This window comes from Lepeophtheirus salmonis, chromosome 3 (genome assembly GCF_016086655.4).
Source record: "Lepeophtheirus salmonis chromosome 3, UVic_Lsal_1.4, whole genome shotgun sequence".
Lineage (NCBI taxonomy): Eukaryota > Metazoa > Arthropoda > Copepoda > Siphonostomatoida > Caligidae > Lepeophtheirus > Lepeophtheirus salmonis.
Window position 1 is genome coordinate 14,985,930 of NC_052133.2, and position 17,877 is coordinate 15,003,806.

General features: G+C 30.0%; 1 protein-coding gene across 1 annotated transcript; it reads left to right on the top strand.

Moving 5' to 3' along the window:
- Window positions 1–14,129: 14,129 nt before the first annotated feature.
- LOC121114076 (heart- and neural crest derivatives-expressed protein 2) lies at window positions 14,130–17,513 on the top strand. The gene is made up of 2 exons (XM_040707912.2): window positions 14,130–14,899; window positions 16,819–17,513. Exons 1-2 carry the CDS (start codon window positions 14,228–14,230, stop codon window positions 16,930–16,932), a joined length of 786 nt encoding a protein of 261 aa, XP_040563846.1. The 5' UTR covers window positions 14,130–14,227; the 3' UTR covers window positions 16,933–17,513.
- The last annotated feature ends 364 nt before the right edge of the window (window positions 17,514–17,877 follow it).

Below are 17,877 nucleotides of genomic sequence, written 5' to 3' on the forward strand. Positions count from 1 at the left end.
GATATATTGAATAATTAATTTGTTTTATACTTTCACTTGTTTTGCTCTTATTTATTCCATTCTTATCTTTGTGTTTCAAGTTTTCTTAAGTATAACGCCTGAAAAATTTCAATTTGTAAGATAATTTGTATTATTATTTCTGTAAGTTTGTTTGACACAATTTTTCATAGTACAGTAATTATATTAATACACTTGAAAGAAAGGTTATTTTGTTATAAAATTTCATAATAATTTTAACTATGGATATTGGATATATGTATTGTTTTTACAATATACATATATATGATATGGAATCATTCATTGAAGAGTATAATCATCTTTAAAAAATAATCAAACTACATTCACAAGGTGCTAATATCCCGTAGCAGCCTCACGAGAATGAATAATACTTTGGGTTTTTAATTGTTGAGAGTTTGGAGGAATTATTTTGAAGGGGCTGTTAGTGCAGGGAAAATATTATAATTATATTTATACATATATATTTTATATACGCAATAACCGTTTTTCCTTTTCTAATTTCTAAACTTAGTTTTTCATTACAAAAATGTCAACTCTGCCTATAGAATGCATTAAATCTCATCCATTATTTTAGTACTATTGGTACATGTGCTAAAGAGTGACCGCCTTTATTCTAGAGATATTAATTTTTTTGAAGGAGTACGGATTGAAAAAGTAAAAGTTTGTGAAACGATGCTTTGTTAAATTAACATGTTTAAGGGAAAAGACCTGTTTTTGCAACCCGTTATTAAATGGAGGGATATATAAGTGTAAATAGATTTCTTCATGTTTGAATTTATGTGTAATATATATGTATGTGCCTTGGACAATGATGCACTAATGAAACAACATCTGCCTTCCATTTACTTGAGATGTGTACTTTATTTTAATTTATCTTCCTTTCATTTCCTGACAGTGTGTATCAGAGATCCATTTCTTTACATCCTACATATTCTGTACAAATAAATTGCCAATATGAATGCAAAATAAATAAAGTGTTGACATGGTCAACTCTCTGTGCATAATTGCTTTTGAAAAAAAGCACAAACATTACTACACTATCCATAAATTCATTATACCTATTTAAATATGTTAATATCTATATTACTAAAGCAAAGTTTGTCAGTATGTGATTCTTCATTTTTCCAGAGAAAAGAGAGTTAACCGAAGCAAGAAATTCCTCAAGTCTTTTAATTATGTTCCCCCTCCCCACATATTTTTAGTGATGATAAAGTTTTTCTGTTAATGCCAAATTCACTTCATAATATGATCAGGGTTTGGCCAAAAAAGAATCATGTTCGTCTCGTATGATTTACCGGAATCAACAACAAGACCAGAGAGCATATACATATAGAGTTCTAGTAAGACGATATTGTGACTAATGTTGATAGTGGATCCCTCGTGCAACCGGTCTGTATAACTAATCTTATGAACAATCACAATGATGATGTAAAGTATTATCTTAAAGGATATTTATTACAAATTTCTATTAAATGATGTTTAAATGTGACAAAAGTGACGAATGCTTTATAATTTTAATTTTTAGGTTCTTTTGATAGTGGTCTTTAGCTCCTTATTTATTCATTTGACTTTATAGTGCTATATAATCCTTTCCATCCAAAGTGTTACAGCTCAATACCAATAGTCTTAGCAGATTAGGACAGAACCCCTCATTCACTTGGAGCTTTGACATCCAGGCCTGTACTGAGAATAGAGCAGGTAGTTTGAACTTTTTGGAGAGAAATCTGTAGCACGATGAACTTTTGTAGTAGGGACTGACAGCAAAAGTCTTTAATTTATTTGTATAGGAGCATTCGGCCTTTCCGACTGCATCATGGAGCTGAATATATATAAGGAAATATTGCAGTTTAGAAAGGTATGGGTGCATTGAAGAGATTATGTGTTTCAGATTTGTCGAAGGTGTAATTTTTTCCTTTTTTTTTTCCAGCAATCTTTTAATGCTATATTTTAGAGATAGATATATTGTCTGAATTTTAGCATTAGAAAAAGTTATTCGAATTTACCGCAGAGACATGCAATGTTTTGTAAAGCTTTTTTCATCTTCTTATAATCATACCTGCTGAATGTCTTTTAAGTAAAGTCAAACGAATCAGGCTCTCATTTTGAATATGTCGTAGACAAAGACCACGTTGAGGGGGGAGGATTTGTTACATTGAACAAAGGGGAATTGCATTAGGTAATCAGTCTTATGATTTTTTTTTTTCAAGCAGCATTCATGAACATACAGCCCTCAAAATGTGTATCACAAAGTCTAAGACTAATGTTGCATGACTCACTCGACCTTCCTCTTAAAATGGCTCGACGAGAATTCTGAATCCATCTTTTGCATAACATCGATAAGAAGAAATCTAAAGAAATGCAAACGGTTAGCTTTCCAATCATTGGAACAATTTATCGCAGCACAATATGCTCCCTCGGATGTTTTCCTTTTGGATTAAGAACACTGAAAAGTAAATCAGCTAAGTCTTTTTTGTGAAAGTAGGAAATGCTTTATCAAGCCATTAAAATGTGGAAGCGATATTAAAGTGTTTTTAAGGGACTTAAAGTTTATTATAACCAACTAACCTAGTTAATGTTTGTTGAAATATTTAATTTTTTAAAGATTATTTACTTATCTGTCTTGTTGATACACATTGAACGTTGTGAGGTGCTACTGTTGTGCATTTGCCAATAGTGCATGCCTGTAGCTAGACCTCTATAATTTATATGTATATACTCTATGAACAAGACTAAGTGATGATTAGTGACAGAGATTCAAATAATTTAAAAGGCCGATTTGTTAAAAAATAATTCAAAATGAACAAAGTAATCCTGACAATTTGAAGAATGTTTGGGAGTAGAGCTGCTTAGATGTCATGACGTTTGATTAAATTAGCGGCAAGCAGCTATGAGATTAAGAAAATAAACAAAAACCCCACTTTGTATTGAGCCAGAATTACAGCATTGTCGATAAGGAATTACGCTTATAACTGCAAAAGAAATCCTCAGAGTAAGTTTTTTCTTTCGTCCACCAGGGATCATCTTATACTTTATCTTTAAATTTCATATTCATTGATCTCTGCTTAGGGAAGTGAAATTTGTCCATATCCTCGTGAGTGTAAATCGAAGAGAAAAGTATATCTTGGCCACTTTAATAAACGACATATTTACTGACAAATATCACTATAAAGACTACAGTCATCTTTGCTCGATAGTACATTTTAATTGTCAAAATAAGAAAAATATTTAAATTATTAAGATAAAGTTTTACTCTTGAATATTTATAATAACATCAACCCTTGCTTCCTTTAAACTAAATTATGTTCCATTTAGGGAATTAATGCATTTAATTATGTGACAATTATGTGTTCTTTTGTAATAAAGATATTTATTTGTAGTCAAGAATCATTTAAAAAGTAACATGGATTCAACTTAAGAGTCCTCTAGCGAGTCAATATATTGCATGTATGTATGTTTGTTATCCGTATAGTCATTTTTGATCAAAGAAATAACAATGCAGTCAATGTTGGGGTTTTGCTAGATTTTGTGCGTGCGCTTCATATTAAAAAGAAAAAAAGTACATTATAAAAAAATAATGAATATTACTTCAGCCATGTAGCGCACTAAAGACTAAAGTAGTATCTGGTTCAACACGTCATATTATTATTGATTTCTGAAGCTGTTCTTATTTTCTTTAATTTTAGATATGAGAACATCTAAGTATTCAGTAATTAAATGTGTGTGTGCTCAAGAAGAATGAAGAATGAACTAAGGATTTCTTGGGAAATTATTTTCTATACTATTTAAGCAAAGTTTGTATATTCTGGGTAATTCTTGAACGTTATATAATTATAATATGCATACTAATATTAGTGATAGAGTACATCAGTTTAAAAAGGCAGTGACTGGAATTTTGGGACAAAAAATTATATTTAATTTATTGGTATACCATAGTATTGCATGTTTTAATTCAATTTAAAATTATATTATGATAATTAGATATTGTTCATATGTAATATAAGTAAACTAATGAGTGTTCTTTTGCAAAAAAAAACCCCACCTATTTTTTATTCATTAATGATCAATATAAGCACAACACAGTAGAATATGGTTCGAATCATTACTGCTGAAGTACATTAAAAAATAAACTTACAAGACAGTGATATTTTTCCACATTAAACTAAGGTATGATAAAGAGTTGTATCATTTTATCGCAAGATGGCACCACTCTCATGCCCTATCCTCAACATGTCTATATAGTAGTAAGCTGAGCAATACTTGTAGTAAATGTTCTTTAAAATGTGGAGTAATGTTAGGGGTTGGTAATGTTAACCGAACAAAACAGTGCATCCCAAACTATAAGTGAAACAGGGACCTCCCCTCGTGGAAATTTTCCAATGGTGCCTTTTGGAAGAAATTGAATATCATTCGGAAATTTTGGTCGAATTTTGTGTAAAAGATAATGGTTGTTGTAAAAAGATTTATGTATATATTGTCAAACTTTTAAATATTTAATAAAATATAAAATGTTTTTTATATAAAAAGGTAATCAAAAAAAAAGAAATAAGACTAACAAATATGTTTGTTTTTTTGCGTAAGATAGTGGTATAAAAGGAGGCAAATAATTTTGCCAAGCACTTGAATAAAGTAATTAGAAAATTAAGTGTACGAGGTATTCGCTATCCAAATAAATAAAGGGACTGAGCCAGAAAAAACACTAACAAACCGAATTGTTAATGTATAATTTTACTATATCTATATTAATAAAGCAAAGTGTGTCTGTCTGTTTATTTATTTGTGTGTCGTATCGAGACTCATTTGAACAGCAAGATCCTTACAAAAGAGGTAGAGGAAGTACCTACACAAAAAAAAAATCATATCACTTTAGATTAGGTTAAGCAGCGAGCATGATTAAAATGACATTGTTACTATTTTTTAGCTCATCCGTTTTTTGGAGTCGGACAACTGTCTTTTCTTCTACTAAGCTGTTATCATTTTTATTTAATTCCTGAGGAGGGAACTTCCTTTTCTACAACATATTTACAATTATATACAAAACCGAATTGACCATTTGTGTGTGCGTATAAAAGACGAGGACCTTGAGGATTTGCTGCTGAGTTCTTATTGTAGGTCCTTGTTGGACTAAGAATAGAATTGAGGGCCAACGTCGGAGTAATTATGGCCTTTATTCTTGTTCATTTCCTTCTCCCCCTCGCCACAGCTGCTTGCAGCTGATATAATGAAACGGCATTCTTCAAATTGTTAGCTTTACCATGTTGATTTTTGTTTTTATTTTTTTAACATGCTCAAAACCCCCTACCAATAAGCATTAATCATCCCATCATAATAATTATTATACTTTCATTCATTAGGAGATAAGATCTAAGTATTGAGTAGCTACGCGTGAGAATGATAATGATTAAGAGGGAGTAACACTGAGGATTTGTTGGGAAGTTATTTTCTATATTATTAAAGCAAGGTTTGTCTGTTAGTCGATACCTAGTTATTCCGGGAAATCCCAGGTCCTACCGCTAAATTAAAGCTCTATGTAGTTTCTTTTTGATTTGCCTCATTCTTGCAAAACGAGTTGTTTTTTTAATAAATGGTAGATACGTATTGAAAACCTTGTCGAAACCTACTTGAAGTTACTTGATGTCTTTTGTATGGGGAGCACCCAAAAGTTTGAGAAGGCTTGGAGTGAAATGATATTCAATTTAAAACACTTTACGTCTCAAGTCTCTCATTTATTTTGTAATTAAGATAGGCACATTTTAATGCAACATTAAGAACTCATGGACGAAAACATGAGTCTATATATAAATGTTCGGTATGCAGACTTTAAAGACTATTATTGATAGACATTTTGTTCTTAAACGTCCAAATCATTAGCTTATTTCTAAATTGTACATATTTGTAGTTAAACATAATTATCTCACTATCAAGTTTTTTTTTTAATGCAGGACTAGATAAAAAACTTTATTTTTTGTTGTTCTTGTTGAAAAATAAAAAGATCATAATTTAGCCTCTCAGACGATAATATATGATTATCTACAAAATAATTTCGGGTTTGGGGTTAGCGTATGAGTATGTATGTATCAATATCCACAACCCTATAATCATTTGCGGATGTGTAGTTTAACTGTGAATGTCTGGAATTGTATTGATTTAACCCATTGTTATACATATATTGGGTTATATTATGTACCTACGACTTTTTGGGAGGAAGGAAATAAATAGAAAGTTTATAACACAATAATTTAAGAGTTAATGTCTTCATTATATCCATTTTTAGACAGAGAATGTCAAAGCTTATAGGTGATTGTTATTTATATAGGAAATATTAACTACTAAGTAATGTATCGATGATATATATAGAGATATTTATACTTTGACGGTTATGTAGGTGCAGATATCAACTTTTAGAAATTTTGCAAATGTAGGAATCAAGTATACGGCCTCCATAGGCCTTTGACAAAAAAAAATGCAATTGTAAAATTTTTAATTTTTTGGTCACAATTTGAAATAATTCATTGTTGTGATTTATTTTTTATTGTCTTTTCTTTAAAAAAAATAAAGGTTATTTAAAAAATATTGCTTTAAATAAAACATTTTGTAAAAATTATCAATTTTTTTAAGAAAATGTAACCCAACATCCTAGTAACGGCCTTGAGGCTCTGTGTACCGTTTTAGTCTGTGGGGAAGGGGCAATGACTATAATTTTAAATTTTAATAGGATTCCCAATAATAATAATCGTCTTTCATGAGTACATGCACTCGTGGTTACTTTACACTTATATGTTCCGTCTTCAATAATTAAATAATCAGTATAACAGCTTTGCTTTTTAGTTTGATCATGTCATTTTGGAGTACTTTTATCTGTTTAGAGACTTTATAATATTTTTTTAAAGGGGAAGGGCTTGACCTTATCTAATATAATACTTATGACGTAAGCTCTGCCTCACTTCTATGACGATTTCAGAAGGGAAAATGGCTCATGGGACATGATTGCAGATAAAGTAATTTTTAGAACACAAAATTGAAGGTGCAAGATATATATATTAAAAAAAATACTCATATCTTTTTTGAAAATTAAAATTCATCTTACTGTAGATCGCCCAATTTGGCTAACTTTTTGGCATATTACTCAACTAGCATGTCAAAGTTATATTGAGATTTGAGTATTTCTCAATTGCAAAGTTCAAAACAATATACAACATTAGGATCAATTTTATAACTTTGTTAATGGTCCTTTAATTGTTATATCAAATGCTGGCAATCTTTTGAGTCAACTTGCTTCATCCATGGCGTTTTTGATATTCTGAAATTGGTTGAAATGGATGAGAACCATAGCACACTCGCTACATTTATTGCATCAAATGTTGATTTTCGGTTTCTTTTTTGTATTTAACATACCCAAAATACACAGGATTTTCATCATAATCAATAACCAAGAATGAATAGCAAATGGACCAATACTTATTGAATGAGTTGTATGATTTGTAAGCCAAATATTATAATCTCCAATTCATTTACCTAGGTACTTAAGGTCTGTGAATGAATCACTGAAAAGGATGTGACTATATAGTCTTCCGCCACAAAGTGTATGAGACAATTAATCATAGTTGATTTACGGAGAATGGCTCCACCATAATTGATGCTCCTGTTTCTTCTGAAGATAAAAATGATTATTAACAAGGGTCCTAAACGGAGTTAGTAGGGTGTAGACTCAAAGTATATAAACTACACACAAAAATAAAGGAGGGAACTGGATAATTTATTAAATTACATGACATTTTTTAAAGAAAGAAAAAGGAAAAGAAGTCATGAACCTTCAAGACAGAAGAACATTCACCTAATTACGCTCTCGACTTGACATCATCGTTTAAGTCGAAGCAAAGTATTACATATTATATACAGTATTATACATGCAAACATACATAAATTAGAGAAGGAACGAATATTGTCTTCGTGTCATAATAATGAGACTCGTGCCATAACTAGTAGTATATATTGTATGTACTTTTAAATATAGAGGGTTGATTAGATAAATCCAAGGAAATAGTGCAGAAAATGATAATTAAATACATAAATAGAGCATTTATTTTATTTAATCATCTTCAACAGTAATCCTTCACAAGATACTAGATCAAAAAGACAAAGACAAAAATATAAAGTATATTTTGTTGTCAGCTATTTCTATTTCTATTGGTTCTTGATTCTTTGAATGAGTTCCTTTTTAGAACAACTCGTTACCTTTATGTATCTCCCAACCGCTCTCCAAAGAGAAACAAAAAAAAGGCCCGAAATCATCTGGTAGTATGTCAAATAAGTCAATAACGCCAATTACTATTTATCTCTAATGTACTCTCAAACTATCAGTGACAAATTATTATTCACAATTTTTAAAATGAATTAAAAATATATATTTTGTAATATTGAAATCCTAGATAGTAATTTATTCGATACTGTATCATTATCATCATATTACTAATTGATATTTTAGTAAAACTGTAGTTATAAATTTGTATTTCTATATGATAGGCAAAAAAATTCATAGACATACTGCAATTGCCAATAAAATATAGGTACAACATACAAGTTGCAACTTGTACATAAAATATATGTTCACAATGACCATGTATAAATTGTACATCTCATCGTACATCGTTTGAGATTGTTATTCACTAGCAATCATTCTGAACATGGGATCTACCGATACCTAAATTTAAGTCTATTCCGATAGCATCTTTATTGACGATTCGGATTCTGGATTATTTACAAAGGAATTACATTAAAAAATAACAAAATGATTTGCATTTTGTAATATTTAACTTTCAACTAATTAAGGATAGGCAAGAAAATAGGTATTTCAATCATAATAATGATTATAATTAGTTGTGAATAATTTTAAAAAGAAACTTAAAAAAGTTAATTCCTCTCTGTCCTCAGAAGTCAATTTATTCCTGGTTTGCTAATATGTATTACTCGTATTATTGAATAATCTTTCCACTGTCAATAGATAAAAGTAGACATGATATTATTTCTATCAATATGGTTCTTTCACGGCCGAATATACCTCTGAATCAAATGTGAATTTTTTTTAAAGGCTTGAAAGGCTGAACATGGATCTGTAAAAGGTTTTAAAGATCATTTTTGTGTTTTACATATTACAATAACAATAATAACTGTGATTTCAGAACAAGAACATGTTATGACCTTAATTTTGTTATATAAAGGTATATTTTTATGGCACTTCTTATATGTAAAAAAATTGAAGAAAAAATAGTTATATCCGGGCATGTAAGAGCCCCTAGACTTAAGCCTAAGTTATTCTATTGTAAATGTGGATCGGGCTAGGAAATATTTGGCTTTGAGCCACCTCAGGATACGAGGTGACATGTTTCGAACCGACTTGTGGCCCATAATATATAATCTATTCAATAAAAGTATTCCAGGTTCTGGTCACGGGCTTTTCGGGCTTGGCAAATGAGGTTCGAACCATGGGATTTCAGGCTCGGGCCTAGCCCGATTCCACCTCTATTCTATACTATGATCCTCATCTTCTTTTATTGTTCGACCATTTGAAGTAATACAGTTTTAAAATTAGAATTTTTTTTTTTTTTTTGCTTAATACTCGTTATATAAATAAGTTTGTATAAGTATCGGTGGAATCGGTGGTATTTTGCATCGGTACACCCTGAGATTCAGTTCATATCATCGCTGAAGAAAATTATCCTTCCTCCATTGAATTTTATTTGTTACCTCCACCAACGAAGTTCAGCGGAAGTAATGTTTTTGCTTCTATTTGTCAGTTTATTTTGTTTTTTAGTCACCAGGATTACGGCAAAATTTATTGGGGTAACCAAGGATGTTTTTGATTGCACAAAGACAGTAATCCGCATGGGCTTATTCAACCATTGTATCTTGTTGCTTATTTTTTTTCATGTTTATACTAATTTTATATTTTTGAATATGAGAGAACAAGATTTCGTAGACCTAAATCACACTTTGATTGTTATAAATTAACTTTTTAATAAGGATGATAACTGTGTGGATTTATCTTATCGACCCTGTAGATTCCAACAAAGTAGTAATTAAACTATTATTATGTATTAATTTAATCAAATTATACTTTTTATAATAATAATATCGTTTTGTTTACATTTTATTACAAAGCAATACACAATTAATCTAATTATATGGTTTACGTAATTAATTAATGGAAACGTCTGGAAATTGTCTTTGGATATATTAGTATGTAATTGAAGGAATTATACTAGGTGCTTTAAGTTACAATATAAAAAACTTCCTTGCTATTATTTTTCTTAATAAAGTGCGTCTATCCAAGCCTGGTCTTAAGGGAGGCATTTGCCCCAGGACTTCCTCTAGAGTAGATCTCAGGGGCGTCCGCAGGATAATTAATATTGTATATATATATATATTTTTTTTTAAAGGGGTTTTTTGGATTTTGTAAATTTTTTTGAAAAAAATTCAAAAATCAAAATTGTTTTATTTTCTTCCAAAAATCCATCGCTGTTCCAAAAAAATTTCAAATATTAAATTTATTCGACAAAAGTTTCAAAAATACAACGTATTTTACAAAAAAAAATTTCATAAGTGTAGAGCTGTTAGCAAAATATTTAATTTTTGGAAAATAAATTGAAAAGTCAGATGTTAAGTATTACAATTTTTGGAAAAAAAATTCAAATATTACATTTTTCGGAACAAAATTTCAAATATTAATTTTTTTAGAGAAATTTTTCCAAAAATCCATGACTATTTGCAAAATATTAATTTAAAAAAAAAAAAAATCAAAAATTCATAACTATTCATAAAAAATTTTATTTTTGGAAAAGATTCAAAAATCCTGAACTGCTAAAAATACTTAAATTTTTGCAAATACTTTCTAAAATTTCATTATAAATATTAATTTTTTTTTCAAAAATCCATTGTTATTCAGTAAAATGTATATTTTTTGAAATAAATTTGAAAAATTGTAAATTTTGGATTTATTTTTGAAGAATTAAATTGTTTGAAATTTTGGATATTTGGGGGGAGGTACAGCCCTCCAGGCCACCCCCGGCGGACGCCCCTGGGTCTTGTGGCTTAACATTATAACAAAATTGAATAAGAGATTCTAAATTTGTTAAAACAAAATAACTGTTTTACTGAAAACAGAGAAAAAGTATACGAACATAACATAAAAATGAAGAATTTGAAGTACTCATGATATGGACAATATAATAATTGAATAAATGTGATGCGTCAACTTAAAAACAATCTTAAACAAAAATCGACAAAATGGAAAAATACTAATTTATTTTTTTTCTTCATATATACATAAACAAATATATGAGTATATATTTGAGTCAATTATAGGCTTTATATTCAAATTGGTGGGGGGATTGAGATACCTAAGGAATTCAGCTATAGTCTAAAAACGTTATTTTATTAATAATACTTAATTTATTCCTGATGTGACGATCAATTTTGGGTACTTGCAATTTGAGGCACACCCATAGGGCAAAGAAATAATAATTTGTCGATAGTAATAGATGATAATTTGTCGTCTAATACAATGGTAATCCACACACTATTTTGAGAAAAATCATTCTGGCTTACTTATGAATTGTCGTCCACAGAGGGTCGATATATTGTAGAATGGAATAATTGATTTTTTTTATGAAAATTACAAAAGAATAATTCTGTGGCACATCATTAATTTCAAATGCCCACAATGTTTAATAAAAATGTATAATTTTAATAGATCGAAATGAGATGTTAATATTAACTAATAGCTGGTAATTAAAATGACTGATATTGTCATTATATAGAGTGTCTGAGACATAACAAATTGTATCTAATACAAGTTTTAACAAACTTGTACACAAAAGATATATACAAAATTATTTCCTATGTGCACAAATTTCCATTTGTACATATCAACCCATCTCAAGCGCAGCTATTTGAATTATCAACCATTGATAGATTAATTAATTATGTCCAGATAGTACAAAACGTTAATAGTACAATTTTCGAAGATAACTTTGAAAATTATTGAAGTAAAGAGCTCAAATTAGTATCTTTATGTAGGGTTATAAGGATGCTTCATTTAACCACAAATCCAAGGTCAATATTAAATTTCAAAGTCACACAAAAAGTCAAAAACGGATAATCGACCAACACTTTTGAACAAACTGAGATACAGATGTAAAATAATCACTTTGTGGTAGACATTATATATAACATATATTAAAGTAGGAATGTAACAGGTATTAAATTTCATTAAAATCAACATGTTAAACATCAGGGGCCTCCACAGGATAATACTTTTTTTTTTGGGAGCGGATTGGTTTTTGTAATTTAAAAAAAATCTAAAAATTAATTTTTTTTGAAAAAAATTATAAAAATTAAATTTCATATTTAACTTTTTCGAAAAGTAAAATTAAAAAAATCCACAGCTTTTCACAAAAATTCCAAAAACCAACAAATGCTTGCATAAAATTAAATTTTTTTTAAATTCACCACTATTCTCAAAAAATTAAATTTTTTGGAAAAAAAATTCAAAAATCCGCAGCTGTTCACAAAAATTCAAAAATCCACAGCTACTTAAATAAAATTAAATTTTTTGGAAAAAATTTCAAAAATTCACAGCTTTTTTCAAAAAATTAAATTTTTTGGAAAAATAAATCCGCAGCTATTCACATAAAATTAATTTTTTTGGAAAAAAATCAAAAATCCACTGCTATTTACAAAAAAATAAAATTTTATGGGAAAAAATCAAAAATCCACTGCTATTTACAAAAAAATAAATTTTTATGGAAAAAAATCAAAAATCCACTGCTATTTACAAAAAAATAAAATAAAATTTTTTGGAAAAATAAATCCGCAGCTATTCACAAAAAATTAAATTTTTGGGAAAAAAATCAAAAATCCACTGCTATTTACAAAAAAATAAAATTTTATGGAAAAAAAATTCAAAAATCAACAGTTATTCACAAAAATTATTTTTTTTCGAAAAAAATCCACAGTTATTAACATACAATTAATTTTTTTTGAAATTTTTTTCAAATATTGAATTTTTTTGAAAAAAATCAAAAAATTAAATTTTCTACTGAAAAGCTAATTTGGCTAACCCCTCCAGCCCATCCCCTCCGGACGCCCCTGAATATAGAACATTTTTTACTTTAACATAGAGAAAAAATGCTATATCATTTAGGATAAATAACCATCTGTGGAGTTTTGCACTCTATCGATTGCCCATTCAAGTTATAACTTAAAAATATGTATAAATCAGAAATTGTCATTAGAAAGGTGAAAGATTATTCTATCAAAGTTAATGGACATCTAATGGAAATCCAATTGATGTGTTATTCTAGAGTCCGATTTGAGTCAAAAATTTCGAATTTGGCAATTTGAGCTTTTAAGAGTTTCCTCATCATAAGCAATGTGGTTTTTCCTTTGAAATATTATATCGAACCTTCTTATAATAAAAAAGTATTTACTATCCTTTTGAGTAGGGATACAAAAATTATGATAAATCATTACTCGATTATTTGAGTTCAAGTCAAGTTAAGTTCTCAATATAAATATTTGGCAAGAGTTAAAGTAATTTTCAGGTAATTTTGGGCTTTAGTAATGTCTATTTTTTTCGAGTTGAATACTCGAATCTAACCCAATATCAAATGTTTCCTCTCATTTCTTTAGAATTGGAATATGTACAATCTACTTTGAGTACAAGTTACAATTTGTATACGTCGCCTATTCAAATGACGGTTTCCGTAGAATCTTTAGTTACAAAGAATAAAGACCAATTCCTAGTTCTACAAAGGATTATATTATATATAAATATTAATGTATTGTTACCTTTCGGATTGGTATACTCATATCAAATTTTTATTACACGTAATACAGTAGAAATACTTGCAGATAATCTCAACTTTCGCCGTCACAAATGAGCACCATACTACCTACAGTAAACTCCTCCTATTTGAACGTCGTCAACGATGACTCTCCTCTACAGAGTATTTACTGTACTGGGTAGAATGATGGCCGACACGCTTACTGTACTTGATTAGATCTTCTCTCCTCCTCCTTCTTTTCCTCGTTTCTATTTGAGTAGTGATCAAAAAGACTTCTTCAATCCCTTCAGTAGTAATTCCTTATTCCAACTTGATTGAGTGTGCATAATTATTATATATAGTTTGAAGAATAGTAAAGTAATTTGAATATGTCCGTGAATGAGAGTCCGCAGGAGGATTACTACTCCTCCTCGTCTTCCACATCCTACTACGATGACTCCGGAGCGCATTCTTATTCCTCTTCATCTTTTTACTCCTATCAAGGAAGTCAGGCACAGCAACAAGCACATTACTCTCACAGCAACAATGGATACTACGATTACTCCCAAAACATGCAATCCCAAAATTCTCATCATCACATACAGCATCATTCACAAGCCCCACAGCAGCAATCTAATAATCAGTATGACTACAACAATTACTCGGATGAGAATCACCTCTATTCTTCCCCCAATGACTACTTTGGAGAATCCCGTACTCCCACGTTACCTCATAATCAAGGAGGAACAGGAAGCGGGGCAGGCCTCATCTCTACAAAGAGAAAATCCCCCGTGTTTGGACCTGGTAGTAACAAAAAGGAGCGTCGACGAACTCAGTCCATCAACAATGCCTTTGCATCCCTTCGTGACTGCATACCCAACGTACCCTGCGACACGAAATTGAGTAAAATTAAGACACTCAGACTTGCTACATCATATATAGATTATCTTATTACCTTACTCAACTCTGAAAATTCGGATAATATCCTGTTGGAGGGGTTTAAGGTGGATATTCATAAAAAATGGAATGACAAGTCAGAGGATCAGAAAAGGAGAGAATTGGTAAGGAACAAGATGGAGGTTTTTCTACAATTTGCACATTGATTATGTATGTACATTGTGACAATATATGTATATGTATGTACAGTACTCTGATTCCTTCCATCGGAAGTAATACTTCATTAGAAAGGGAATGTCGTTTTAATTACGGCTCTGTTTTATGTAAGCTCCTAATTGGGAAATTCCGTTCATTCTTCCTCAGAGTAAGAGGGAGTGAGGGAATATATATTATGAATCATTTATAGGAAATGAAATTATGCAATACCTTTGAGCTCAAATTTTATGTAAAAGCAAATACTTCAATGTAGTATTGACCTTTGGGTCAAAAATGTACATTATTTGATCTCGCTGTAAAATTCAATCAAGAAAAAAAATCAATTTTGATCCGGTTCTGTGTCATTTTTTTTTTTTTAGAAAGGACTGATTTAAAGAAAAAAATTACAGCTTTGAATATTATTATTATTTTTTTTTAATTTGACAAAAAAAAAAGCAAGCAATTTTGACAACATTTATTCATTTTTTCAAAAAAAAAAGGAGTTGTATTTTCGTCAAATTTGACAATATTTTAGTCTGGTAGTTACGGGGCTAGTTTTTTTAATTAGAAAATTGAATTTGAGTTCACGTTCTGAGGTTTGATCTATGATTTGAGTTTTGTTCCACAGTCTGAATTTTGGGTATGGATATAAATATTTGTCCAGATCATAGACAAGTATAGATTGACTGAGAGCGCTTATATCGCATAAGCTCACATCAACTGTTGTTTTCCTCACTTTATGATGCATTATATATCACGAAACCTTTCATACAAAAAGAAGCCCCCAAAAAGATTCCTGGATTACTTAGTAATTAGGCCAATTCTTCTCAAATATGGAATAATTATTCAATCATTGTTGAGAAGTGTTTACTGCTTAAAAAGAACTAATTCTAATTCAACCAATTAACGTTCAGAATACTGATTAGGGGGAGTATAAATACCCACAGCTAACAACAATATACACTGTATACTGTTGTGCTTGTAAGGTTAGGCCTTAATAGAATGAATGAAGTAAAAAGTTTTGACCTTTTTTTGCTTTATCTTGACAACAAAATTAACATAGATAGGATTATCCGATTGAGATGGTTCCAAATAGTCTTCTGGCTAATCTTCAGTTCCAAGGCAATGGAATAAGTACTCAAATGCTATCTTAACGACATTTTCGATGTCCATATTACTAGAAAGGAATAGTTGGAACCACCACTTTGATGTTGACTACGATACCGTAGTGGGTCCATTAACAGCAAAAAAAAATTGGTCATCTGCTTCGCCTTTTGACCGAGTAATACAGAAGAATGTATTGAATTTTCTCTTTTTTTATTTCCATTTTGGAAAGCTGTCACACACAACTGACGTCACCAAACACAAAATTTTGAATAAAATTGTTTTAAGTGTACACTTGGCCTTTAACCATATTTTAAGCTTTTTTTAATGAAATGTACTAATCGTGAGATATAGTTCGCAAAAGACATCCAGCGAAAAACACTCTAAACTTTTTACTTGACCTAATATATACTTGAAAGTCAAGGAAAAAACAAAAGAGAAAAAATAGCTCAACATAGCCTCCAACAAAAACTAACGTGAATTTATACAAGAACAACCTCTTTAAGAACAACTGTCCCACTCTATATATTTTGTATTGACCAAAAAAAATCCTTGCAAACCGGGCTGGGAAAAAATTCGGTCTTGGACCGAGTTTAAACACTCATTCTAAGCCTTTATGTATGCACTAAGTGTCTACCACGTCGAATGTGTGGTCCTGACTTTTTCTGTCATTATTATTTTACATAATTGAAGGGTGACAAAGCGGAAATAACCTAGTTTTGAACTCGTCATCAACCCTCCCAATAAATTTAAATATATAATTAAATATTTTTTTCTTTATAAGGAAGAGGAACTGAATAGCGGCGGGGCAAGTAATCGAGGATCCAACAAAATGGTCAAAGGTGGAGGAGGAAGAACTGGGTGGCCTCAACACGTATGGGCTCTAGAACTTAAATAATAATCACTCAATATAGTCAAACTCTACAGTACATTCATACATCATGATATATGTTTATTTGGAGATTTATAAATATATAATTATGCCTAGATGCAGGGCTAGTGAGCGGGCCTGGAGCAAAGATTAATGTGGAAGGCCCTTCTTTTTCCAACTTTTTTAAAATTTGAAATTTTTTTAGTATATTTCCACTTGGCAGAACATTTTTTTTCTTTATTTTTTTCTATAGATAGAGAAACAAATATTGTCGTTTTTTAGTAAAACATTCATCCAGCGCATCCAGCATCCTCCCTTAAAACCTGCCCTGCCTAATTATATAAATAGATAATATCTATAAATTATATACATTACTTTTCTTTCGTTAGCGGCCTGACAAGGGCCGAGACTCCCATCTTAAAAAGAACAAAGCTCTCAATTAATCCCTAGTTAACATTTTCATCCATTGATGGATTGTTAATTTGAAAAAAAGATTGTGGACTTGTCAAATTACATATTATTAATTACTCTCACCTTTATTCAATTTCTCATCTTTTTTTTTTTGTTTTATTCTTTATTATATACGAAAAATATATTTTATAGTTTTATTTTAATCTGTTTTAATTTGAGTTTTACTGAGTTCATTATTTATTAGTAGTATTAAGAGTTGTGTGCAATCTCTCAAAAAATTGCTCACTTTGACCTTTTTCGGAAAAATTGCTAATTTTTCTAAAATGATACGAAATAAATAGAACAAATTTGGGTTCTTGTCAGATTATATAAAAGATTTTTTTGATATTCTTAGGAGGAAAATCCACCTTCAAATACACTTCTTAATTACGTTATCTTTCTGGAGGTAAAAATATCATCCCATTACATGATCAAACATGAGAGTGAGTCAGATTCCGATAAAAAGCCAATTAGAATAAGGAGAAATCTGGCTCAAAGTTGACAGTTGAATTTTCCCCATTG